The sequence below is a fragment of the Phyllosticta citriasiana genome (genome assembly GCF_038021145.1).
Source record: "Phyllosticta citriasiana strain CBS 120426 chromosome Unknown IWZ02scaffold_7, whole genome shotgun sequence".
In the NCBI taxonomy this organism is placed as follows: Eukaryota; Fungi; Ascomycota; class Dothideomycetes; order Botryosphaeriales; family Phyllostictaceae; genus Phyllosticta; species Phyllosticta citriasiana.
Genome location: NW_027117284.1, coordinates 731,285 through 754,875, shown reverse-complemented (window position 1 = coordinate 754,875; position 23,591 = coordinate 731,285). Strand labels below are relative to the sequence as shown.

General features: G+C 55.4%; 7 protein-coding genes and 1 non-coding gene across 8 annotated transcripts; 5 read left to right on the top strand and 3 right to left on the bottom strand.

Moving 5' to 3' along the window:
- The first annotated feature begins 86 nt into the window (after positions 1 to 86).
- IWZ02DRAFT_452341 (Centromere/microtubule-binding protein cbf5) lies at positions 87 to 2,072 on the top strand. The gene is made up of 2 exons (XM_066767584.1): positions 87 to 1,097; positions 1,148 to 2,072. The coding sequence occupies exons 1-2, from the start codon at positions 197 to 199 to the stop codon at positions 1,699 to 1,701; spliced, it is 1,455 nt and encodes a 484-aa protein (XP_066622280.1). The 5' UTR covers positions 87 to 196; the 3' UTR covers positions 1,702 to 2,072.
- Positions 1,983 to 3,632, top strand: IWZ02DRAFT_273846 (DNAJ heat shock family protein-like protein). Its single transcript, XM_066763535.1, has 4 exons — positions 1,983 to 2,297; positions 2,369 to 2,482; positions 2,563 to 3,257; positions 3,310 to 3,632. The coding sequence occupies exons 1-4, from the start codon at positions 2,264 to 2,266 to the stop codon at positions 3,601 to 3,603; spliced, it is 1,137 nt and encodes a 378-aa protein (XP_066622279.1). The 5' UTR covers positions 1,983 to 2,263; the 3' UTR covers positions 3,604 to 3,632.
- A 940-nt stretch (positions 3,633 to 4,572) lies between these two features.
- IWZ02DRAFT_482123 (dynamin family protein) lies at positions 4,573 to 6,977 on the bottom strand (the record flags this gene model as incomplete). The annotated part of the gene is made up of 3 exons (XM_066769139.1): positions 4,573 to 4,754; positions 4,814 to 5,063; positions 5,130 to 6,977. 3 exons carry the CDS (start codon positions 6,975 to 6,977, stop codon positions 4,573 to 4,575), a joined length of 2,280 nt encoding a protein of 759 aa, XP_066622278.1.
- A 773-nt stretch (positions 6,978 to 7,750) lies between these two features.
- On the bottom strand, positions 7,751 to 7,858 carry IWZ02DRAFT_t67. Its single transcript has one exon. It is a non-coding gene; the product is annotated as a tRNA-Met (tRNA).
- An 845-nt stretch (positions 7,859 to 8,703) lies between these two features.
- IWZ02DRAFT_273720 (HPP family protein) lies at positions 8,704 to 10,486 on the top strand. The gene is made up of 2 exons (XM_066763533.1): positions 8,704 to 9,336; positions 9,387 to 10,486. The coding sequence occupies exons 1-2, from the start codon at positions 9,070 to 9,072 to the stop codon at positions 10,104 to 10,106; spliced, it is 987 nt and encodes a 328-aa protein (XP_066622277.1). The 5' UTR covers positions 8,704 to 9,069; the 3' UTR covers positions 10,107 to 10,486.
- Positions 10,487 to 12,863: 2,377 nt separating this feature from the next.
- On the top strand, positions 12,864 to 13,986 carry IWZ02DRAFT_273824 (uncharacterized protein). The gene is made up of 2 exons (XM_066763534.1): positions 12,864 to 13,893; positions 13,948 to 13,986. Exon 1 carries the CDS (start codon positions 13,061 to 13,063, stop codon positions 13,616 to 13,618), a length of 558 nt encoding a protein of 185 aa, XP_066622276.1. The 5' UTR covers positions 12,864 to 13,060; the 3' UTR covers positions 13,619 to 13,893; positions 13,948 to 13,986.
- Positions 13,987 to 14,748: 762 nt separating this feature from the next.
- IWZ02DRAFT_273672 (STE like transcription factor-domain-containing protein) lies at positions 14,749 to 17,874 on the bottom strand. Its single transcript, XM_066763532.1, has 5 exons — positions 17,313 to 17,874; positions 17,151 to 17,250; positions 15,573 to 17,090; positions 15,429 to 15,512; positions 14,749 to 15,366 (listed from the first exon to the last, which is right to left on the bottom strand). Exons 1-5 carry the CDS (start codon positions 17,452 to 17,454, stop codon positions 15,105 to 15,107), a joined length of 2,106 nt encoding a protein of 701 aa, XP_066622275.1. The 5' UTR covers positions 17,455 to 17,874; the 3' UTR covers positions 14,749 to 15,104.
- A 2,542-nt stretch (positions 17,875 to 20,416) lies between these two features.
- IWZ02DRAFT_273653 (uncharacterized protein) lies at positions 20,417 to 21,469 on the top strand. The gene has a single exon (XM_066763531.1). It carries the CDS (start codon positions 20,541 to 20,543, stop codon positions 21,267 to 21,269), a length of 729 nt encoding a protein of 242 aa, XP_066622274.1. The 5' UTR covers positions 20,417 to 20,540; the 3' UTR covers positions 21,270 to 21,469.
- Positions 21,470 to 23,591: the final 2,122 nt, after the last annotated feature.

Here is a 23,591-nt window from a genome sequence, read left to right as displayed (position 1 = left end):
CGGTGAGGGTTGCCCGGTCGGCGCACTGGGGAAACTGGCTCGCCGAGAGGGCGCACGGGCCAGTAAAAATTTCGAGGTGCAGCTTCGGCGTCGCAACTCTCAACTCCAACCGCGAACACTGCCAATCCAACAGAGGCAACAGGAATCGTCCAGCATCAACGGAAGGGGCTGCCAGAAGCGAATTCTCAAATCCACAATGGCCGCCATAGTCCCTGCCCAGGATGCGGACTACACCATCAAACCGCAAGCCGTCACGCCCAAGATCGACACCAGCGAATGGCCGCTCCTGCTGAAGAACTACGACAACTTGCTCGTCCGCAGCGGTCACTTTGTCCCCATTCCCCACGGTTGCGCTCCCCACAAGCGTGACCTGAAGAGCTACATTTCCTCCGGTGTCATCAACCTCGACAAGCCCGCCAACCCCTCCAGTCACGAAGTCGTCGCGTGGATCAAGAGAATTCTCCGCGTCGAAAAGACTGGTCACAGCGGCACCCTCGACCCCAAGGTCACCGGCTGCCTGATTGTCTGCATCGACCGTGCCACTCGTCTCGTCAAGTCTCAACAGGGCGCTGGTAAGGAGTACGTTTGCGTCATCCGTCTCCACGACAAGATTCCCGGCGGCGAGGCCCAATTCGCCCGCGCTCTCGAGACCCTCACTGGAGCTCTGTTCCAGCGCCCCCCTCTGATCTCGGCCGTCAAGCGCCAGCTCCGTATCCGCACCATCCACGAGAGCAAGCTGATCGAGTTTGACAATGACCGCCACCTCGGTGTCTTTTGGGTCAGCTGCGAGGCCGGCACCTACATTCGTACTCTGTGCGTCCACTTGGGTCTGCTACTGGGCGTTGGTGCACACATGCAGGAGCTCAGGCGTGTAAGGAGTGGTGCCATGAGCGAGAACGACAACCTGGTCACGCTTCACGACGTTCTCGATGCCCAGCACGTCCACGACAACAACTTGGACGAGTCGTACTTGCGCCAAGTCATTTCTCCGCTCGAGTCGCTCCTTACCTCGTACAAGAGAGTCGTCGTCAAGGACAGCGCCGTCAACGCCGTCTGCTACGGTGCGAAGCTCATGATTCCGGGCTTGCTTCGTTTCGGTAAGCAACCATCACTGGAGTTTTTGCTTTCTTCAAACTAACATTTGCAGACCGCGACATTGAGGTTCATGAGGAGGTCGTCCTGATGACCACAAAGGGTGAAGCCATTGCCCTTGGTATCGCTCTCATGTCCACGGTTGAGATGACCACGTGCGACCACGGCGTTGTTGCCAAGATCAAGCGCGTCATCATGGAGCGCGACCTCTACCCCAAGCGCTGGGGTCTCGGACCGGTTGCTACTGAGAAGAAGAAGCTCAAGGCCGACGGAAAGCTCGACAAGTACGGCAGGGTCAACGAAAACACCCCGGCCCAGTGGAAGAGCGATTACAAGGACCTCTCCGCCGCTGAGCAAGCTTCTGCCCAGCCCGTTGCCGCAACGCCTTCTAAGCCTGCCGCCCCTACTGCTGACGCTGAGGAGCTTCCTGACGCTCCTGCGCCGGCATCTGTCAACGGCGACGAGCCCAAGGACAAGAAGAGGAAGAGCAAGCACGAGGGCGAGACTCCAGAGGAGAAGGCCGAGCGCAAGCGCAGAAAGGCTGAGAAGAAGGAGAAGAAGGAGCGCCGCAAGTCGCAAAAGTCGGCCAAGGACAGTGACAGCGACTAAGCTTGTCGCTTTGCGCTTTGAGTATTTATGCAAAAAAGGGAGTGTGTGTAGTTTTGGAAGGGATGCAATCACGGTTGGAATATGGGAAGATGCGGCGAGCTTTCACGCGGGGAGCTGTTGAAGCTGTACCATATGCGGAGGGTGGAGTTTGCGGGTTCTGAAGGCGTAACACGGACACGGACTGGGAACTGGTTGCTTGTTCATAAGCGCTTGAATGCGAAAAACGGACGATTTCAGCATATGACGTTGGGAGTGAGCTCTGATGTCTGCAGCGCAGATCGTGAAATGCCGTGGTGGTGCGGGCTGCGAGCTGCGGGCTGGGGTCCGGGTCTGTGCGCGTGGGCCGGGTAGCTGTGGTCGAAGCTGCTAGAAGGACCTGGGGTCTCTACGGCCTGTGGCCAAACCTGCCTTGCGCTTGTATGTAACCACTACCCGCGTCCGCTCACTCGCCTCTCTGTCTACACCGTCCTTTACAGCGACTTCGACTCGATTCCATACTCACGACATTCGGCCAATCTACTCTCTTCCCTAACCACCTCTCCAACATTCTCGGATTCTCACCATGGTCAAAGAGACCAAGCTCTACGATGCGCTGGGTAAGCTACGGTTGACGAGGCTGGTGACCATGGATCTTCTCGGCTTTCCTCGCTGACTCTTCCTCCTGTAGGTGTGAGCCCTTCGGTATCGCAAGATGACATCAGAAAGGCCTATCGCAAGGGTGCCTTGAAGTGGCATCCCGACAAGAACAAAGACAACCCTCAAGCTGCTGAAAAGTTCAAAGGTGAGCTGATCACGCTCCAGCCCCGCGGGGCATCTGCAGTCGGCCACGACGTCGTGTTTGCTAACCATTCCATTCTCTAGAGCTCTCACAAGCGTACGAAATCCTGTCCGATCCCGAAAAGCGGAAAACATACGACCAGTTTGGCTTGGAATTCATCCTGCGCGGCGGCGCACCTCCGCCAGAGGGTGCGGAAGGCTTCGCAGATGGAGGCAACCCATTTGGCGGAGGCAACTTCAACTTTGGCGGAATGCCCGGCGCCGGCGCCGGCGCCGGCGCCCGCACTTTCCACTTCTCGACCGGCGGTCCTGGCGGCATGGGAGGCAGCTCGTTCCAGTTTTCAAACGCCGAAGATATATTTGCAGAATTCCTGCGTTCCGGCGGCGGTGGAGGCGCAAGGGGCATGGATGACGATGACTTTGGCTTCTCGCCTTTTGGTGGTGGCATGCCTGGTGGCTTCCCCGGTGGAGGACGACCAAATGCGAAGAGGTCTGCGACGGGAAGCCGGTTCGGTGACCGCAGGCCGCAGACACCAGAAGTCACAGTGGTGGAGAAGCCGCTGCCCGTCACGCTGGAGGAATTGTTCAATGGCACGACCAAGAAGATGAAGATCAAGCGCAAGACATACGACCCGGCAACCGGAAAGCAGAGCACGCAGGACCGTATTCTCGAGGTGCCAATCAAGAAGGGTCTCAAGCCTGGATCCAAGATCAAGTTCTCAGACGTCGGCGACCAAGTAGAGGGCGGCACTCAGGACCTTCACTTCGTCGTGTCCGAGGTAAGTTTCACCGGCAATATTTCAGATGATGTCATAGCTGACATTTCTTCAGAAAGAGCATCCCCTCTTCAAACGCGAAGGCGACGATATCCACCACAAAGTCGACATTGATCTCAAGGAAGCTCTCACCGGTTGGCGGCGAACGGTTCAAACCATTGACGGCAAACAAGTGGCAGTGGGTGGATCAGGACCAACGCCACCGACTTACACGGACCGCTTCCCGGGCCTGGGAATGCCTAAGAGCAAGAAACCGCAGGAGCGTGGCGATTTCGTCGTCGGCGTCAACATCAAGTTCCCTACCAGTCTGACGGCGGACCAGAAGCAGAAGCTGAAGGAGATTCTGTAAACGACTCGAACCTTCCAGCTTTAACTATACAAGCCCCACGACCGCTTAGGGCAACGCTCAAATCGCTACAAGCCCTGTGGTAGTGCATCTACCAACATTGACCCTTGCGAGCGGCTCCGCCCTGAACTCGCACGACACCGGCAACCGCCCACGAACAAAATTACGATCACGCCGGGCCAAGACCTTGACACGACCTACCTCAACCACCCGAGTTGGATTGGATGTCGTCAATCCAACACGCCTTTCCTCACCTCTCATCTGATTCAATTGGAGGACCTTTACGCGATTAAGGAGGGTCTTTTTCACTTTTCTTTTCTTCTTCTCTTGCATGAAGGGACTGGCGTTGGGCATTCTCTTAGGCTTTTCTAATTTTTCTCCTTCCCTTCCATTCAAACTTTTTTTGATTTTGTGCATTGATCGCGCCAAGCGTGAACAAGAAGCTCGACAGGACGCTTGCAGTTGAGAAGAGCGGGTTGAGATGGCAGACAGCAAGTGGTGGTAGAGGGCAACGCGTGGGCATGAATGGATGGATGGGTTTGGCAAATGAACCTTTTCACACGAATTTCTTCCTCCTCTCGCCTTGCTTTTTGCGCGTGCTTTGTTTTCGCAATCATGATGGTCACTCGGCTGCGCATCGTAGTGGTGGGATGAAGGTAGTTGTGATAGAAGACTGGGTGCTGAAGGTCTGGTGGTTTGGCGCAGTGCGCTGCATCGTGTGTTCGTGGTGGATACGGGCGGCTGGGAGGGAGAGCGCGGCGCACGTAGAATGTGGTAATGACAACTGATATAACAATGATCGGGTCGTTCGACAGATTGTCACTTGTCTTCTTATTTGCCCACGTTGTGATTGTTGCAGTGTATCAATAATCCATTTTCTCGCCTAACAACAGATACTCTAAGCCGCCACGAACCTTACTCTTGACCAGATTTTCTCTCGAGGTGATCAGAGGGCTACTCCACTTGGAGAGGCTAGGAGTTGCTCTCATTAGTGGAATAGAATGTTGCAAGAAACGGCAGCAACTGATCAGACTTCTTGCCAATTTGCATCTTCTTCCGTGAGTTCATAACCACGGGAGAAGCCACAAGCAACGCGGTCTGTTCGGGTGATCCACTCGTGTTCCCGTTCTGTCCGAATCCTTCGACCAGTTGAACTGAGACAACTCATCAGCTTCAGTTCAAGCTTAGCTAAGTGAGTACGAGGAAGACAGACCCGAAGCGTTGAGGCCATCCGTAGGAGCAACGCTGGCCAGAGCTTGCAGGCCTTGCTCAAGACTTTGCACCTTGTCTTTTATCCGTTTTCTCCTCTCTTTGGAGGCATTTGGCTCCGCGGCAATGCTGCTGATGGTCTCATCGTCAAGGCTTGCGACCTTTTCCGGAGTAAACAAGTCTGGCAATTTCCTCAGAAGGCACTGCTCGATTCCGAGGCTCGCAATGTTATCGATGACGAGCTTCATTGCAACCTTCGCAAGTCGATTAGGTCAAAGGGTGTTTGGCTCTCAGTTCATCAAAGGTAGTACGACACTTACTTTGTAGTATGCTGTCATGTATTCTAATGCCTCCATGCTCGCAAAAAGCCTCATGTCTGCTTCAGAGTTTGCGTGGAAGCTTGAAATTATGGACCCTATCGTGTTGCTGTCCAGTGTCGGAGGGTGCTTCCCGGAGCTTGATATTTTATCAAGCGTCTTCGCTAATCGCTTCTCTTGATGCACCCGGCGCGCATTTTGAATCGTGTCGGTGAAATAATGGTTGTAAGTTAACGGATTTCCAGTCCGGTGGGGCGCCATGATTTCGGAAATCTTTTCCTTCAGTTCTGTCAACAATTTCCTCATCACCGGACCAATGACTTGTCGTATAATTTCGTTGCCGGCGGTGCCTTCCACCGTATCATATAGTGCGTGAATGATGAATATTTCACACGCTTTGACGACCTTCTGGGCCGCCTCTTCAACGATACCGGTCCAAGGTTTGGACTGTTGATGAAACAAATCTCCCACGATCATGGGGTTGAATGTCCCGGACAACTCACATCCTCGATTCCTTTTCATCAGCTCTTTCACATTTTCAAGATATTCTGAACGAGCTATTTCTCTCCTCGAGATTTTGTCCTTGGACATGTTGGTGTTGTCAACAATCCTTTCATACTCTCCTTTATTCCTCATGTCCTCGGCAAATTGTGACAAAATGTCTTGAACAACGGCCCTCAGTCGTTTTTCAAAGCCAGCTTTGGTCCTTGCATCGCCGAAAAAATTGCTGGTATCATCATGTGTCCCATTCACCGCCGATCTGACAAGGATGGTGAAGGACTGGCTGGTGGAGATCAGGTATCTACGCTCTTCGTGCACTGAAGTCCTAGGTTCTCCCAAGTTGAGGAGCTTGGCGTTGCAGTCGTTCAGTGCAGATTGAATGTCTCTGACCAGGTTGGGGAGCTCGCCAGTGATGTGGTCTTTGAGGATTGAACTCAGTCGAGGCTTCAACGATTCGATCCCAATAACGTCAGATGATAGGGATTTCCATGCGCCCTGGGCAAAGAACTCTTTCTCCTTCTCATTGCGCTCCTCGATCGTGCATGATCGACTGTCAAAGTCTCTGTTCCTGAGGACGTGCCAGCCAAGGCGAAACACCACATCCTCATTCTTGGCCAGATTGATGAAACTTTTCTCGCTTTCAGATCCGGCATGCAAAGTGTCCGGCTTGGTGATGATTCCCAGAGTCCTGGTGCCTTGGGGATCGAATTCCCGCGCGAGTTTGGTGACAATCTGGTTCGCGTAATCATTCTTCGCTGAAATTACGGCAAGGATGATGCTCCGTGAGCTGTTCATGTACTTGCGGACCAGTGTCTGCACCAGTTCCACATCATCTGAGGACTGTTGCTTGTTTTCGGCGTGGATGACGCCCGGAAGATCAACGAGTGTCAGATGCGGCTGTTCTGGACCGGATATTTCTACCCTCAGGACATCGTCACTGAACGCTTTCGTCTCGGCATCTATTCCGATGGCATCTCTTGCGGAATCAATCAACGACGGGAAATCCTCCAGTTGGACGGCAGGGGCCTGGAACCCAGAAATCTTTTTCTTTTCCTGTTCAGATCGCTCCGATCCAGGTACGATGGCGGCAGTTGCGCTTGGCACTTTCCCTCGCCGGAGAATAAGCTCGGTTGCGAACCTCGTGCAAAGGTTCTCCTTCATGGGGAAACGGATTCCAGACATAGCTTCAAGAACAGAACTCTTTCCACTCGACTGATCTCCGCACACAATGATCTGAGGCAGCGGGACATCATTACTGATGCCCAAAGATCGAAGCCTATCAATAACATCGAGTAGTTGGCTGTGGCTCCCTGAATGAAACGAGGTTCGAAAATTGTGTGTATGTGCCATTTTGAAATGGGGAATTAAGTGACCACAAAGCCGTCGAGATACGGGGTTGAGAACCATGGCTCTAAATACCCTCTGTGGCCATTTCTGTTCAACCCGAAAGAAACATGGATTGGGATCCCTTAATGCTTGAATTGCCCAATTGGTTCCCAAGACTCTCGTTCAGGCCTCCATCTGGTTCTTAGCTTAAGGCACCTTCTTATGCTTTCTCGCCGAAGATCAATGGTAAAGCATGCAAGGTATCCCCAGCGGAGCAAAGCGGAGTTGGGCAAATGGTCCCACTTTGTTGCCAGATACCCAGTATCGGAATTGCATTCAGCCAAACATCGGAAGGATAGTCAAAACAAAGGGAAGAAGGTGTGAGTAAGGGAATGTCTCGCGGCAGCCAGCAAGGTTACCATCAAACTTACTACTCTGCTCTCCACACCCTCCGCGGAGGAATCATTCGTCGACAGTGCGTCCCCTGCTTTTGGCGACCCACTCAGCCCAAGGTGAGCAGATAATGTTGGGACATTATAACTTTCTGCACAATCAACTCTCGCTTGCGCGCTCACCTTTCTTTCTACCTCTCAATCAGTCTGCGATTCTGGCCAGCCTTGTCTGCAAACAAAAGAGCTGAGTGTTATTATCTCACGCCAATGAACAACAGCTTGGAGCCTGGCAGTTTTCTCAATAGCTCCAATGACCAATGGCGGTTTGCGCCTTTCATGTTGCAACAACCCCAGGCCCTTGACAATTGAGTTCAAGACTTCGAAAAGGCAAAAACAAAAAGAAACTGGTCGATACCAGGATCGAACTGGTGACCTTGGGATCGCTCACTTCTGAAGAAGTGATCATAAGAGAAACTATGAGACCCACGTCATAACCAACTAGACCAATCAACCGTTGCGGATCACCTTCTGAACGTACAAAATATCAAATCTAGAATTATTGGTGCCAATTTGCAAGCGACTCTTCGCAAACATGCCAAGCTTCTCGAGTAATCCTAAACCAACGTCTCGCTTCTCCGCGGAGCTACCTTCAGCTTTCCGTACAAGGTCGGCCTTCGGGACAAAGCAGCCCTTGCTGCGAGCGTCATTCAAAAATCCGAGGTGCACCAAGACGGATCACAACAAGTTCCAAAGAGGACGAATTCGCCTCGTCCGTTGTTGCCGACAGCTGGAATCCTCCTGCGGCCAGGTTCCGTCTGGGCAGTTTTTGACCTTCACATTTGAAATCGCAAGGGCAGTGCGAATCGGTCACCAAAGCACGCTTCATAGTAAACAACCTTTCGTCACTGGATCCCATTCCGTGACGGCGTCTCAGCGCCAACCCTGGTTCGGTCGCGCACCGGAGAAAGGCAATGCTCAGCGAGCCATGTGAAACGCTGATTGGCTGGTATGCTCCTCTTATCTTTGCAAACCCACAAATTAATCCAAAGGCTCACAGATTTCGCAGAGAAAGTCTTGTGCGCATAGTCAACACCATGGAATCTATACAATTTTCCTAATCCTCCTACAGTTGCAACGTGGAGAGGCGGATGTTTCGCCGAAGTTTGGCGTGTCCAATGACCGCGGAGAAAGCCAAAAAAGAGCATGGACTGGTTCCCTTGGCGCGATTCTCCTTACGTTATGAAAAGCGCCAAAGAGGCTGACGACAGGTCACGTTGGCCGTCGGATCAAGCAAGCCAAACGCTTCTCAAAGTCATCGCTATCGAGGGCTTGGACGCCATTGGAAGAAGAGCCCGAAAAAGTTTGGAACACTGCGCAATTGAACCAGGAGTGGCGCGTACGACTTGCAAACGCGCACGGGCTGGAAATTCGTCAATTCCTTTTGAGCATGGTGGGCCTGCCTCGCCTGCAACTTCACTGCCAGACACGGAGAATGAACACGGCTGCAGCGGCACGTCACCCCGTGAGGGTGTTGAGCAATGAAAAATAGCATTCGAGGCGCCCAAACTCCACTTCCACGCTGCCGGGCTGATGCTTTATGAATGACGGTGGTGTAGTCATCCCGAGCATGTCACGACCACCTTCTCCTCCTTGTGCCTTCTCCACCTTGTCTCGGGCATACATGAAGTCCCCTATCCTCGACATTTCCTGAAACGACTGGCGCTATGAAGCTCCCGCGACCACAAGATGTCCACTTTGACATTGACGACTACCTCAACCGCTTCATACCCCGCAATCGCATCTCCCGCCTTCCGAAGCCACTGGCCCGGTTCCTCGGGTATCGCGAATTCGGCATACCACAGGTTGGCAACATACTGATTGCAAGTTGGGCGTTTGTTGGCGCTTTTCTGGGACTCGTAGTCATCACTGCCGTCTACAAGTTCAGCCCTGTGATACAGAGGGTTCATCCACCAGTGATTGTGGCCAGTCTGGTATGAAATCCCTGTTGCGATACTTTTGGCATCGACTGAACTATTTCCAGGGTGCCGCAGCGATTCTCGAATTCAACATCATTGATTCTCCACTTGCTACTCCGCGCAATGCAATCGTAGGTAACACTTTGTCCGCAATTTCAGGCGTTGCTGTGGCAAAATTATTCATGTTGAGCGATGAATTTGAGAGCCTCACATGGATAGCTGGTCCGCTATGCTGCGGAGTAGCGTCTTGGGTCATGACCATAACCAACACGACCTTTCCTCCTGGGGGTGCTACTGCTATCCTTGCCGCTACGGACACGACAGTGCGCAACCTGGGATGGATGTACATCGGCATTGTCTTGCTGGGCTCAGTGCTCATGCTTGGAGTGGCTCTTGTCGTCAACAACGTACAGCGTCAATTTCCTCTCTACTGGTGGACGCCACGGAATGTTGGGCCGCAGAAGGCCCCCGACGTAGAAAAGATGGGATCAGAAAGCGCTCAAGTCTCAGAAGAAGCCAGTGCAGAGAATGTCACAGAATCGCCGCATCGCATAATCATAACCGAGAGGAGTATTCTGGTCCCGGAGCATTTTAGGCTGGGTTCTGAAGAGACGGAAATGCTAAAGGCATTGAGAAATCGGCTGCGGAACGTAGATCCTACGTGGTGCCTTGTGAAGATTTTGTCTGTTTCGGACTCTGAACGGACACAGGTATATTCAAGTCGCGAAAGCCTGCCTGGTATACGGCATACTGAACAAACATCCCAGGTACAAACCGAACGATGACCTGTCTTGGGGGCGGTTTGCTTTCAAGTTTTCCCTTGAGCGTGCTCGGCGTTGGCACTGGAAAACAAGGTACTGCAGCACTTGTCGCGGACTGATGGTCTTTCGAGCATATTTCGGCGTTAAGAGCATGGATCAAATATGTTTATTCCAAAGGCATGGGAGCTTTGGTCCTTGCGATCATACGATTCCAACAGCGGGACGGGTTCAAAGAGATACCGCGATTCAGAAGAGACTTTCGGATACGCGGAAGCGCGATGTGCGCTTCGCACGACAATGACGATGCGAAGCGGGAACAATCTTCACATTCCTACGGCATACCCGGAGGTCCATTTACTTTCACAACGAAGGCGGACCGGTCTATTCTGCCTCAAAACGCTTCAGATAAATACTGACCCCGGCTCTGCATAATTCGGGTTCACCTCGTATCTTGAACCACTTTCATCGGACAAGCATCCTTGTGCTAATAGCGACGTTTGATATGACCATGGGAAGAGTGATTCAACGACAGCCCCGAGTTTACCTGTACCTGAGCAACCCCTGTGGCATGAACAAGGGGCTTGGATTTGTCTCGCTGGAGGTCGTTGCTAAATGCTGACCTCATTTTGACACTCAAGACATGTTCCAGACGCTACTCGCTCTCATCTGATTACCACGGGCGCTTTGATTTGATGGCACCACCTTCACAGTAAACTGCACCAAAAACAAGTCGGTCAATGCTCTCAAACATGGCTGCTGCCCGCGAGCCGCACAGGTATCCAAAATGGTCGACAGTCTCATTTTGTCGACTGGGCGTGGCCGCATAACAACAAGACATCACCAATCCTTGGCTCCGTCTGTCCGAATAAGCTTAACCAAACTGATCGCAGCTCAGCTGAGCAACGTGACAGCGACTGGAGCACCCTTCTTCTACCTTAGCGCACCGTCCGCCTCCGCTCGCGCAACGCCAGGCCGTCGGTTTCACCACGCCCACCCTCGCCGCTGCCATTGGCTGCACCTCTCCACCACCTCGACCTTCTCTGCTATGCTAGTTAGTCGACGAAGCCAAATGTCGTTTAAGCACCGCGCATGGCAGCCACAACGCTATACACTGCACGCTAGGCTCAATCGCCCAAACTCATGCGCATTGTCAACTTTCAGCCGCCAGTAGGCAAAGTATCAGGTTGCCGCTCCCGTCCCGTGGTGGCGTTGCCAGACGATGGTGTGTGCGCCGAATCGGGGTCCTGACCTGGCAAGCAGTGCGCGGACTGCTCCAGCAGTGAAGAGGCTGGGATTTGTCACAAAGGATTCGACATCCCTACTGGCTGGCATGCAGTCGTATAGTGGTACGTGGGTACGCCGGATTGGAGCACACGAGACCACAGATGCCGGTGGAAGAAGGCTGGGGCCGCACACTAGAGGTAGCGTGGAAGCTTGTGCACTGACTGAACAATGGGCCAAGGTTGTGGCTGGGCAGTCTGAATTAAGCTTGTGTGTACAGCGTGCTGATTTTAGTCCTCATAGCGAAGACCGACCCCTGCATATGCACGTCTTCGACGCACGGATTGGATTGTGATGTCATTGTCCGATTTGACGGACTTTGCTCGTTCGCCATTCCTACGGGTACACGTCGACTGTCAGAACCATTCAGCTGAAAGCAGGGCCAATGGGAGAAACAAGCGTAGATCGACGACATGTCAACGCCTCTGCCGTTGTTGCCAAAACAGGCAGGAAATTTTAGTCGACGAGTGATGCTCAAACACACACCTCCCCGCATTCGTCATCCTCAGTCGACAATCTAACCGGAAGATCAACGGGAGCATTGCAACGACATCAAACTCGGCCGACGACCTTGTCCCTAAGCGGCCGCGCACCACAGCACATCCAGGTCGTTCTCCAAGGCATGATTTTTCCAAGAGGCAAACCGTGATAGCCCTGCCTGCCTGCGCTTCCCGCTCGTCTACCCAATTTTCCCCCAAGCCAACATCTCAAACGACAGCGCTTCCGCTCGCGACTAGACCCGCCATCATCCGCTGCCGCAGGACCTCGCTCCGCAGACCCAACCCGGGGTTGTCGGTCGACATTGCAGGCTGGCAAGCAGGCAGATGCCAGCAACTACAACGGACGGATCGCACTTGGATCTCTACAAGTCTGTCCATCACGACCTCCGATGCACTGTTTCCCTTCCAAGGTTTCTTTCTTTCTCTCTCTTCCTCCTTGTCAATCCTTTCCGTCCCATCAGATATCCGCCGCCGCCTTCCATCCGTCTCTAATCCGACGAGCCGCAGTTGGTCGCCACACCCGCGCACCGAGACAGACTGCGGCAGCCCGGCCCATAGCTCCGCTCCTGTCGTCAGGGGGCCCGCCGTACGTTAGGGACAGCGTACCTGCATGCAGGCATGGCTGGCTCCATGCGGCCGCCGTATTCCATCGTAATCACATTCGTGTCGTGCCTCCTGCACACACACTACTCCTCCGGCAGCCCATTTCAGTCATTTGCAGTGTTCTGGCTACCCAAATCGGCCCTCTAGCCCCAGTCGCCCACACAACTCAGCAGCGACGCTCGCCCGCGGCTGTCGGTTGGTGAGCTACCAGCCGTTATCGCTAGGTCGTTCATGCGTGGTAAGGTGGTAGTGGTCGTCGAGAGGGACAAGGGTAGTGTAGCCGGACACTTACTGCTGCTTTGGCTTGCTTGCTCGCTTGCTTACGTGCTTTACCTTGTCTTCCATGCCATGCTGTATGGCTGCATCGTCCCCTGGCGCAGCCGGATGGGACAGGCAGGGACAGTGGACTAAGGCACTCTGCATCTCACAGCAGCAGGTACTGTACTGTACAGCATCGCTGCCACGCACGCACGTACGCACGCAGGTCCGCCACCACAGTACCTGACTTGCTTCCAGGAAGCCCAGGTCCCCCAATCTGCCCTACCAACAACCCCGAAGACCAACTAATGTCTCCGCAATAAGTCCCCAGATCAGATGTGCACACGTCTTCTTTGCCCCACCCCCCTGGTTCTCCACAGACACAAGAGGCAGCCGCTCAGCTCGGCAGAGCGCCGCTGGCCTCGCCTCGCCTCGCCTCGCCTCGCCTCGCCTTGCAAGGAAGGGAGCGAAGGAGTGAGCGAGGGGAGCCGGGGAGCCGGGGACGCCGGCCGGTCGGCAGGCGGCGGGAGGGCGGCGGGCGTGTCAAAAGGCGAGCGAGCGATTGGGACGGGGGACGGCTTTGCTCTCTGGTCTTCGGTGACTCCGTTTGGGGTAGCGGTGGAAGTAGGCACATGCGATGGTAGAAGGGAAGGGGGGATAATGGGGATAGAAAGAGGGACGAATGGCGTTGTGGTTACGGCGGAGAAGATAGGGGCGACGAGGGGTGGGATGGAAAAGTTGGAATTGAGAGTGGTGGCATCGTGCTTCATCAGTGACGGACGGCACTCTGTGCCTACACTACTATCCCGCCTCGGTTCTAGAAATTCTCTTTCGCCCCAAAGCAAAGCAGAGCACAGCATAGGTAGGTACATGGCCAGCCAACAAATTAACTGACCGAGTCCCAAAAACGTCCACGAGATGATGCTGCTGCTGCGAGGGGACACACAGTAAGTAGCTGGCCCGGGGGAAAAGAAAGACCACCCACCATGCCACGCCATAGCTAAGAAGCTAACAAACCAGGACAAGGGTCTGTCCGTCAGACAGGGTAGGCGGCCGAGCAGCAAGTAGTACGTACATGCGTGATTAGTCACTTGTTAGCCGTCTGTCTGCCCATGTGCCGGCGGCCGCAGTCCAACAACCAAGGTGCCTGGCTAACTGGCTAACTATAGGTAGGTAGGTACGTAGGTACGTGGCTGTCTGCTTGTTGACTGACTTGGCCCAAGCTCATGCATGCATGCATGCATGCGTGCGTGCGTGCGTGCGTGCGTGCCGTACGTGCGCTACTGAGCGAGGGAAGGAGAAAAGGGGGGGACAGCTCGGACAGGGGAGCATGGGCTATGAGAGCCGGCGAGCCAGCCGAGTTCCTTCGGGCACGCCGAACCACCCGTGAGCAAGTGTGGTAAGCGTGTGGGTACGTAGTGCCATGGCAGAATTGACGATCAAGGATGCGAAATATTGGTAGGCGGTTGAGCGGTGGGTGTGCGCAAGGATAGCACACGATCCATGTTGAGCGGACGCTACACTTTGGCTTGTTTACGTTCCATCCATTTTCATTTTGAGAAGATAGGAGGGGCCTATTATACAACGAACCCACAAAGCCTGCCCCTGCCGCTGCCTCCTCTTTCCAAGCGTGCGCGTCTCTCAGCCAGCACGGGGCCGGGCCTGCCATGTTCCCGCAGAGAGGACAAGCGGGACGAGAAGACCGTGCGAGAAAAAGTAGCTGCTGTGCTCCTGTCCAATAGGAGAACTCGTCTTCCCCGTCCCACAGATAGCTCGCAAGCCGAAATGAACGAGCCACAGAAAAAGAAAAAGATCGAGGAAGCGGCTGTAGCGAGAGAATGAGAGAAGGACTTTGCGCGCTCTAGATGCTCATTTGAACAATAAAACGAATCCCACGATAAAATTCTGTCCCCGAAAATAACAAGAATAAAAAAACCCCCAAGGCACCGAAACATGACGCCAGTTTTGTATCGCTTGCCACCGGGCAGAGAATAAACCACGTCGACACGGGAAGATCAAATTGACAAGAGAGAAGAGACTCGCCGAGTGGCAGCAGAAGGGCGCGCGATGTTCCCGTGGGCGCAACTGTCCGGGATCGACGAGGAAGGAAAGGTGGAGGAGGGTAATTGTGTCGTCGCGTCGTGAGCGGGCTGACTGGCGCGTCTTGCTTTGAGGACTTCTCGCCGTGGTGGTCCGCAGGGGCCCAAGCCGTGCGCAGCCCTTCGATGCTAATTTGAACATGATCAAACAAAGGAAATGGAAGCAAAGTCTAGATGCTGAAAAGTTAAAAAGTACGCTGAATGGTAAGGTTAGAAGAAAGTGGACGCCGGGACCAGCCACATGCATTGCCGTTACTACGTCGGCGCGCGCGCGCGCAGAATCAAAAGTTGCTGGCGGCGAGTAACGTTTGCGAGTGGCCCATGGATGTTGCGTTTGGCAAAGCGGCGCCAAGGGCTTCGTTGGAGCCTTGTTGGAGATCGGACAGCGACTGCGAGATGGAGAGGCTGGACGGCATGTAGTCGTTCGAGGCCTCGGGGCTTTCCTCTTCCAGAGAGCCAAGGCCGTCGCCATCGTTCTCGTCTTCTTCGCTGTTGTACGGGATTGGGTCGCCATCCTGGCGAGGCTCGTGGGTGCGACGATGTCTGGAGAGAGGCCATGTTAGCGTCGGATCGGTGGATGCAACCCAAATAAACATCAAACTTACTGAGCCAGGTTGTCGGAGCGCGAGAACGCCTTGTTGCACAAAGGGCAGACATATGGCCGCTCTTGCGTGTGCGTGCGCACGTGCCTAAGCGCCGACGTTAATCACACGCTGCAACCTGAGACTGCAGATCGGTTAGGCGCTTACCTCTTGAGATGTTCTAGCCTCTTGAAAAGCCTCCCACAAGTGGGAATGGGGCAAGAATGAGACTTTGTGGGATATGGCCCCAACTCCATCATCGTGGCGCTGCGCGCCCGGCGGAACACGCCAGGAGCTTGGCGCACGACCGCATCGTGTGCGTTGGCCTCTGCGAAGCCACCATTGGTGAAGGAGTTGAGCTCGTCTTGAGGGGGCATGATCGGCATGGGCTGTTGGACAGGGCTGCCTTCGACCGTCCCCAACGGCGTGCCATGGCGCGACAGTTCCGGAACCTCGGATTTCTGAGGAATAGCACTGTAGCCATTCTGAAGACTCTGGGGCGAGTTGTGACCAGGCTCTTCATTGGCCTCTGCGACCGGCACCACGGAGCTAGAGACTGAGCGACGGAGGTCGCTTGGCCTGTGGGCGGCGTGGGGATTAGCCGCCGAGGCTGCTGATACGGCAACACCACCACCACCACCACCACCACCACCACCACCACCAATAGACATGGAGGATCGTCTCCTCCTCTGCTTATACGTGGGTGACCCTTCAATCACCGAATATACATTGCCCGGCGCAAATGGTCGCCCATTGGAGTACTGCGGCGCGGCGAGATTGGACGGCGGCAGTTGCATGAGGGGGTTGAAGTTCGCTGGGAGACCCACTTCCGGGATCGCGCTGTACAAGCCAGTGTCCTCGTTGGCAATGTAGGCAGGCTCAGGACCCAGACCAATCGAATGTTGAGGGGGCGTGATGGGCTCAAACGACATGCCGCGGTTGCTGTAGTCCTCGTAATGCGACGAAACAAACGAGGGGGCCGGCGAGTACTCCATGTATGCGGGCATGGAGCTGTGCCTGTTGTGCAACTGGTTGAGGGGAATGCCGTTGCGATCGTAGGGGATGGGGGTATAATCGCGTTCGCGGCTCTTGGCAATGGTGCCGTTCATGGGAGGAGCCATGGTCATGCCGGGTGGGAAACCATCCATGGGCTGAAGTGCGGATTCTGAGACAGCCGGGGGCATGGACTGCGGAACAATGGAAGGGGGTGGCATGGTGTCAATCGCGGGCGAAGTCGATTGCGAGTAGGTGGTAACAGTCGTGTTGAATGACGAGGAGTTGGTCTGTTGGGCCTTTGTGAGCTGCTCAAACAGCGACTGCGAAGAGTCGAATTCGAAGGACAGCGCAGGCTCGGCGACGGCTACGGTGGTGGGCTCCTGCCCCATCTTTTCCCTCTTGAGATCCCGCTCCAGAGCGTCCAGGAAAAGCCGGTCGTGCGGCACGCTGTACCAGTAAAAGACTTTTTGCTTCTTCTGGGTGCGGATGCAATTGTTTTTGTAAAGGAAATCCAGGAACGCGCTCTTGGGCTCCTCGAGCGACGCATCGGTGCCAGACTTGAGGTTGCGCAAATCGGAGAAGATGCCCTCCTCGAATTTCTTGGAGTTCTTGACGGGCCGGCCGAAAGCCTGAAAGCGAAAGGAAAGGCATCGCACGATGTCTGTGCCCGAGATGTGGAAGAGGTTGTTCCTAGCGCGCTGTCAGATTCGGGGACCCTTGATTCCTTGCGACGGCGAGGAGACGACGTACCAGAGAACGCACGAGACGTACTCGCCCGTGGGCAGCAGGAAGCGGCGAATGTACTGGTCTGGCGACCAGTCGACGGGAGCCGAGATGAGAAAGTACTTGACTGGGCGGCGGATCAGTTTTTTGGGGGGGAAGATCGTTTGGGTGTGCGAGGGGTGGGCTCACGGTTGTCGACCTGCTGCAGGGCGATGATGGCATCCGGAGGCAGGCTCTGCTGGGCATCGTGGTCAAGCAAAAAAGTCTCTGGAGCAACCTGTCGCGTCTGCTGCGGTGGTGGCATCTGAGGGGCGGGGCCGGTGGAGTACATGGCTACCACCGTGTGGTGGGCGAGGTATGGAGGGAGGTTTAGGGGAGGAAGCGAAATTGGCGGGGGCAGAGTCGAGGGAAGCTGTTTGAGATATGGTGAATCGAGGGCCGGCCTCGAGGGAGAGTCGTCGTCGTCGGCGTCTGAGGGTTTGCAAGTGCAACGCAACGGAAGAGAAGAGAAGAGAGACGGACTGACGGACGGACGGACGGACGGGATGGCGCGCGCACACGAAACGAGTTGGGGAGGGGGGCGACGAGGGCTTTAGGAGTGTCAGAGGATTCCCGCGCGGTGTTTCAGGAGATTAGCTGTCGCAGCGTTCGATCTATATTTGGCGGGCCTAAGGTCGGCACCCAGCCCAGTCAGTCAGTCAGTCAGTTCGTCCGTCAGTCAGTCAGTCAGTCAGTCATTTGCCCTAGAGCCGAGCGCCCGCCGACCGACGACGGACGGGAGGGGAGGGAATGCCTGGAATGCGCCGTGGCTGGAGTGCATGCATGCATGAGTTGGGCGTCAACTTAACCGCTGTCTTCCGCCCGCTCTCGTTCCTTGGCTGTGGCTAGTACTTGCAGTGACCAAGTAACGAAGTAACTACTGAGCAGCTGCAGGAACGGAACAGCGAAAAAGCTCTCTTGCGCCCGTTTGATCTGCCGCTCTGAAACACTTCGTGGCCAGCAATCACCACCGTCGTCCCTCTCACCAGCCACCGCGAGCACATCCAGCCTAGTCGTGTCCGCCGTGGCCGCTGGGGAGACTGGTCCAATCTCGCCAAAAGACGGTGAACCGCTCTCCTGACTGACGGCCCATGTCAGTAGGTTCCTTGCTGCCAGCCGTGTCTGTCTGTACAGTACGAGCACAGTGCAGTGCAGTACAGTACAGTACAGTACATTACAGCACTGCTGGTTGCTTTTGACCCCACAGGCCATGTCGTGAGGTGCCTAGTGGGTAGGCGCCGATCATCAACTCTTGTGTGCCTGGGTACAGTTCTGTAGCCGAGGCCACACAGGTTCTAGAGCAGCCGCTACCGTCGTTCGAGGAAAAGCGGCCGTCGATGGGACCCCAGCTTGATGAGCAAGATCATCACCATCGGATCGCTGGCCGACCAGCCTCATCCTCGCATCACGTCAAAGCTGCCGTTTCACTTTGATAACCTCCCGTCGTCATGACTGCGCTTCTTCACCGCGCGCCCTCTCCCTCCCCATTCCTCCACCCCACCCCGGCAGCCCTTGTCCTTGTCGCGCCCACGGTGCTCCCCTGAAATGAAGACTCCACTGCAGGGTGACCTAGACCTCTGCAGCCGGCCCAATCATGCCCCGGAACGTGTGAGCGTCCAACTTCAACTCTACTCTTGCCGGCCCCTGTCCACATTGAAGAAAAACTGCCAACTTCTGCCCAGCCCGTCGGGAACTTCCTCTTTGCGCTGCCCCTCATCGGCCATCGGCGCCCTCTCTTGCAGCAGAACCCGTCTGTCCATGCTGACTCGCTCTACACGTCTCTCTGTCCGCGAAGCCTATTCATCCATCTTCGGGACCCTGATCCAGGAGGAACCGTGCGCATTGACGGATCTCACGAGCAAACGAGGATCGAGCCCTTTGCTGTTCCCGAGCTGGTGCAGTCTGCAAACTGAGCTTTAGCCTCATGCCAACTTTCGTTGTTATGCCGCTGGCCCGCTGCCGCGCGGATATCACTTAGCAGTAACGGCCATTGGCGACCCGATGCTCCTCGTCTCCTGCAAACATGTCGACCGACTCGGACACGCGCCGAAATTCACAGCCACCGTGTCTCCTCTGTGAAGATCTTGATGGGCCATGTCCGTCGCGCAAGAGGTACCTTGCATTAGTGCAACACTGCGTTGCGGAACGACGAACCCTATCCGCACGCGTCGCCCGCACCTCTCCCGCACCCTCCCCCCCCCCCCCCCCCCCCCCCCCCCCCCCCTTCGCGCTAACTCCCATTCGGCAACCACGTCACCACCACTTCGCCATCACAAGTCCATACAATGTGCACAGTCATATCTCCGACTTCGCTCTTCCGGTCCTCAACCTCCTCACCGATTCTTCAACACCACGCACATCTTCTTCCGTTCGTGCGAAAATTCCCACCGCTGCTCTCGCCATCATCGTCACGGAATCGGTCAAGTTCAACCCGTTCCCACCATCATTAGTTATTATTCGCAATCCCATGCTCTCCGGACCGTCTTCTTTGATCATGCCATGCCGTTTCGTGCATTCGATCCCCTTGCCGCATGGCATGACTTCCCCCCTGTGCCTGCCTCGCTTCGTTTTTTTTTTTTTTTTTTCTCGAAAAGATACCGCTCAACACTCGAACATTTCCTCTTAGGGCTCGCCTCAGTGGGTAGCCCACGCGTGCATCCTCGGTGCTCTTGTCGCTTTGGTGCTGCGTTGCTATGCATAGACGCAGATCTCGCCTTCGATCGGGGCGTTCCGAGCGCTGCTTTGGGATGCGGTGGTGATGCAAACTGGGGACTTGAAGAAGCCATGTTGTAGCGAGCTCGTGTCTGGCCTGCCTGGCCTGCTGTCTCGGAGCGATCCGCACAATTGCGTACGAGGCGCCCTGAATCTTGACAATCCACTCTGAAAAGGGAACGTCATGGTGAAAATATGGCAAGTGTCGGTTTTAGTCAGGGACGCAGCCACACAGCACGCAAGAGGTCAAGAGACGCCCCACGCCTTGGACAGCTTTCACCGTCTTTGCCGACCACACTGGCGCCCTTGACCAGCGTCTTGACCAGCGTCTTGACACGCTCTACACCCGCGGATGCCAGCCGCGACGCCACAACGGTCTCATGGAAAAGATCGCCGCCTAGCACGGTGCACAAGCACCGCCGCTGAACGAATGCCGTGGGCGCCTAACACCAATCTGTCGGCGTCTGTGTAGCGCTCGCCGCTCGCCTCCAGCAAAACTATACATATAGACACGACAAGCGAACAGCAAGAAGAGGTCGTCACTCCATCACGGCCGCAGAGCCGCCGAAGAATGAACCCCTTAGGCCCGCCCAACTAACCAAAAACTAGACCTACTTTTAGAACCAACCGCCAACCGCCTATCTATCGTCTTTGGCACCGTCCATCATGCAAAAGCTGCGAGATCAAAAGATTCGTACGTGTTTGTCGTCAGTGCAAACAGAGCATTGTACAGTTTGCGGATCACTCGCTTCGCAAAGGGGGAAAAGGGAAAAATTTTCGCCAATCTATTATTCATCGCTGTCCACCAACAACCATCATTTCCGCGCCAAAACCACACGCCCGGTAAATAAGAAAGGTAGGTGGTCTCTTTGTCAAGAGTTGGTGCGGACGTGCGCAGGTAATCCGTATCCGCACGCTCCACATCTGCACGCTCCATATCCGCACGCCGTTGCTCGGCGCCAGCTCTGCTACGTCCGCCGAGCACCGCTGCTGCTGCTGCTCATCATGCCGAAAAGACGCTGGTGGGCGCCGTGTGGACGACGGGAGAGGTCCATGTGCTGCCGCCGGCACGATATTCCGGACCGGACGGCCGAACGACGTTTGCCCTACTCGTTCACAATGGCATACATAACGTTCTGGTCTGGCGCACACCGACGGGATATACCTACTCTACAAGCGCGCACCGCATCGACACAGGCAGACCAGACCAGATCAACGTCTCTCTCGCCTACACTCTCCACAATACTCCACACACCATCTCCACATGTCCCTGCGCGCTCAGTCCCGTGTCAGCCCACCTCGCCCATCTTTCTCATCTCTCTCATCTCCCATCTGCCTCTCTTCTCGCCCGGGCAGGCACGCAAGAACCAACCCACCCGACCCAGCCCAGTCTAGCCCGCCGCCACACATACCTTTGTCTCCACCGTGCGTCCCACTCTCTAATGCTCCATCCCCTTCTTTCCTCTCCGTTGCTCGCCCTCCTCTACTAGTCTCTCTCTCTCTCTCTCTTCCCCCCTTGTCCCCTACCTCCCACGCGTCCTCCCATCCATCCGTCCGCCCCGCCGCCTGCCTCCCGCCTCCCGCTCCGAGATGACTGCGAAGCATCCCGGCACCGTTGTCCAGTCTTCGCAAAGGAAACTGGAGCACCGCACGGCGAGAGGCACGCACGAGGCATGCACAACGTGCTCCTCGGACGGCCGGTGGGGGTACGCGTCCACGTACATAGGGACTAGTAAGGGGTGGGCTGTCTGCGCTGGGTGCGACCCCTTCCGCCATGCCGCCATCCCGTCGTCTTCATTCATCTATCGCACGTTGTTCATGCGTGCATGCTTGCATGCTTGCATACCTGCCTGCGAGCATGTGGGCGGACGCGTGGACCTGTTGTGGCTCGGCGGTCTGTCTGGCTGCTGGCTGGACCCTGGAGATGGGTGATGGCCAGCATGGCATACATGGCGTGTGTGGCTTGGACTGTGGGTCTGTTATGCAGACGTGCAGGCTGACTGGATGGCCGATGTGAAGGAAGGGAAGGGGAGAGAGAAAGAAAGGGGCGCTGTTTTGCATCGCACTGCTGTTTGAACGTGAAGCAGTAGAACCAAGCAGTCGCTGACCATGCTGTGTGTGGATGTATTGGCCAGCGTAATGTAGCCTGTAGTATACAACCTGGCGAATACTCGTCCACCTAATGACCACTACCTTATCTTCCCCTTTACCATCAGGATAAGAAAGGGGCAAGACCAGACCAGGGCGCAAACGAGTGCGCATGTGGACGAGCAGGTCAACACTGAGCCAGTCCCGAAGACATCCAGGCAGTCAGGCACACAGCACTTCCTGACCATCCCGTCCTCTCCTTCCCGTATCTCAAAGAGCGCACTGGCTGTGATGCCGTGCTCGCCGTAGAGGCTCAGGAAGAGACTCACCGCCTTCATCCCCTGCCCGCTTGGTCTGTTCTAGCTTAGCTGTTGCGGCTGGCAACTACCAAGGTACGAATGGAAAAAATGCGCGTGAATCATAGACTGCGAGCTACCTGTTTGGTATATGATGGAAGGAGTGTTGCTGCTGGTTTCATCATCTATCACACTGCTGTCCAAACCGTCAATGGCTTTTTTTTGCCACCGTGCAGCACAAGTTTTGGATCTCACTAAGTGCCGGATAGTAGTAGTGGTGGTGGTCTTCCACTCATTCTACATCTCTAACTTACGCCACTATTTCCTGCACTCCTCCCACTCCCTCCAGAGGAGAAGCCGAAAGACCGGGATGTACCCCTCAACCTATTCAGCTCACTGTCTCTCCCCTTGCAAACACTTTTTATGTTCAAAAATAGACCCTTGGAAGGGCCACATCACACACATCGCCAGCCCGCCAGCGAGAGAGAAAGCAAGCAAGCAAGCAAAGCGTGCAGCCCTGAAGCCTAGGAGAGCATTCCAGGATGCATGCAACGTAGCAGCGACAACGCTTCTATTTTGACCTGACCCGACCCGACGTCAAAAGATGCATACAGAACAGTACATACATGGATGATGCTGCGCCTCTCCGCCACACAGAACGAACGAACGAACGAACGAACGAACGAACGAACGAATGAATGACCCGTTCATCCACGCACCCACGCAGCTGCTGCTCCATCATCATTATCATCTATCGGTACAGCACACCAACACGCCGCCCGATCGTCGACGTATATATTCTTAGCACTCGCTCGGGGCCTGCTCTGCTTTCTTTTGCCCCCTCTCATCCTCCCTTCACCCATCCCCCCCCAAACCCTCCCCATGCTTTCCGAACATCCCCATCCGAGCATGCCTCGTCCATTCAGGGAAGCAGCTTGCTTGGTGCCGTGCCTAAACTGAGCCAAACTGCCCAGCCCATCCCAGCCCACAAACTGTACCGTATGTAGCCCAGCACCATTCGCTTGTCAGTCCGTCAGTCGTCAGTATGTCCGCCGCCGCCGGCCCGCCCGCGCCGCCCGCGTGCGTGCCTTTCTGCCAGCGTGGCCGCACTTCACAATCGTGATCCGCGCGGCATATGTATGTATGTGTGTATGTATGTATGCTGCCTCGGTCCCTCCCATGTCAACTAGGTCATCCCAAGTAGCCAAAACAGACGGTAGCACACAACGCCGCGCCCGCCAACAGCAGCGACAGCAGCAGCAGCAGCAGCAGCAGCGGAAAAGCCGATCAGTGAACGGCTTTCGGGCTCCTTCCCCCCGGGTTGCTCCTCCCC

What these genes read in the sequence shown, in the direction of transcription:
- IWZ02DRAFT_452341 (XM_066767584.1), top strand. Translation starts at nt 197, where the DNA reads ATGGCCGCCATAGTCCCTGCCCAGGATGCGGACTACACCATCAAACCG. An exon ending in TCCGGGCTTGCTTCGTTTCG is followed by an intron (nt 1,098 to 1,147) that starts GTAAGCAACCAT and finishes TAACATTTGCAG; the next exon opens with ACCGCGACATTGAGGTTCAT.
- IWZ02DRAFT_273846 (XM_066763535.1), top strand. Translation starts at nt 2,264, where the DNA reads ATGGTCAAAGAGACCAAGCTCTACGATGCGCTGG. An exon ending in CAAGCTCTACGATGCGCTGG is followed by an intron (nt 2,298 to 2,368) that starts GTAAGCTACGGT and finishes TTCCTCCTGTAG; the next exon opens with GTGTGAGCCCTTCGGTATCG. An exon ending in AGCTGCTGAAAAGTTCAAAG is followed by an intron (nt 2,483 to 2,562) that starts GTGAGCTGATCA and finishes TCCATTCTCTAG; the next exon opens with AGCTCTCACAAGCGTACGAA.
- IWZ02DRAFT_273720 (XM_066763533.1), top strand. Translation starts at nt 9,070, where the DNA reads ATGAAGCTCCCGCGACCACAAGATGTCCACTTTGACATTGACGACTAC. An exon ending in CAGTGATTGTGGCCAGTCTG is followed by an intron (nt 9,337 to 9,386) that starts GTATGAAATCCC and finishes AACTATTTCCAG; the next exon opens with GGTGCCGCAGCGATTCTCGA.
- IWZ02DRAFT_273824 (XM_066763534.1), top strand. Translation starts at nt 13,061, where the DNA reads ATGTGCACACGTCTTCTTTGCCCCACCCCCCTGGTTCTCCACAGACAC.
- IWZ02DRAFT_273672 (XM_066763532.1), bottom strand. Translation starts at nt 17,454, where the DNA reads ATGTACTCCACCGGCCCCGCCCCTCAGATGCCACCACCGCAGCAGACG. An exon ending in TACGTCTCGTGCGTTCTCTG is followed by an intron (nt 17,091 to 17,150) that starts GTACGTCGTCTC and finishes ACAGCGCGCTAG; the next exon opens with GAACAACCTCTTCCACATCT. An exon ending in CGCTCCGACAACCTGGCTCA is followed by an intron (nt 15,367 to 15,428) that starts GTAAGTTTGATG and finishes GCCTCTCTCCAG; the next exon opens with ACATCGTCGCACCCACGAGC.
- IWZ02DRAFT_273653 (XM_066763531.1), top strand. Translation starts at nt 20,541, where the DNA reads ATGCAAAAGCTGCGAGATCAAAAGATTCGTACGTGTTTGTCGTCAGTG.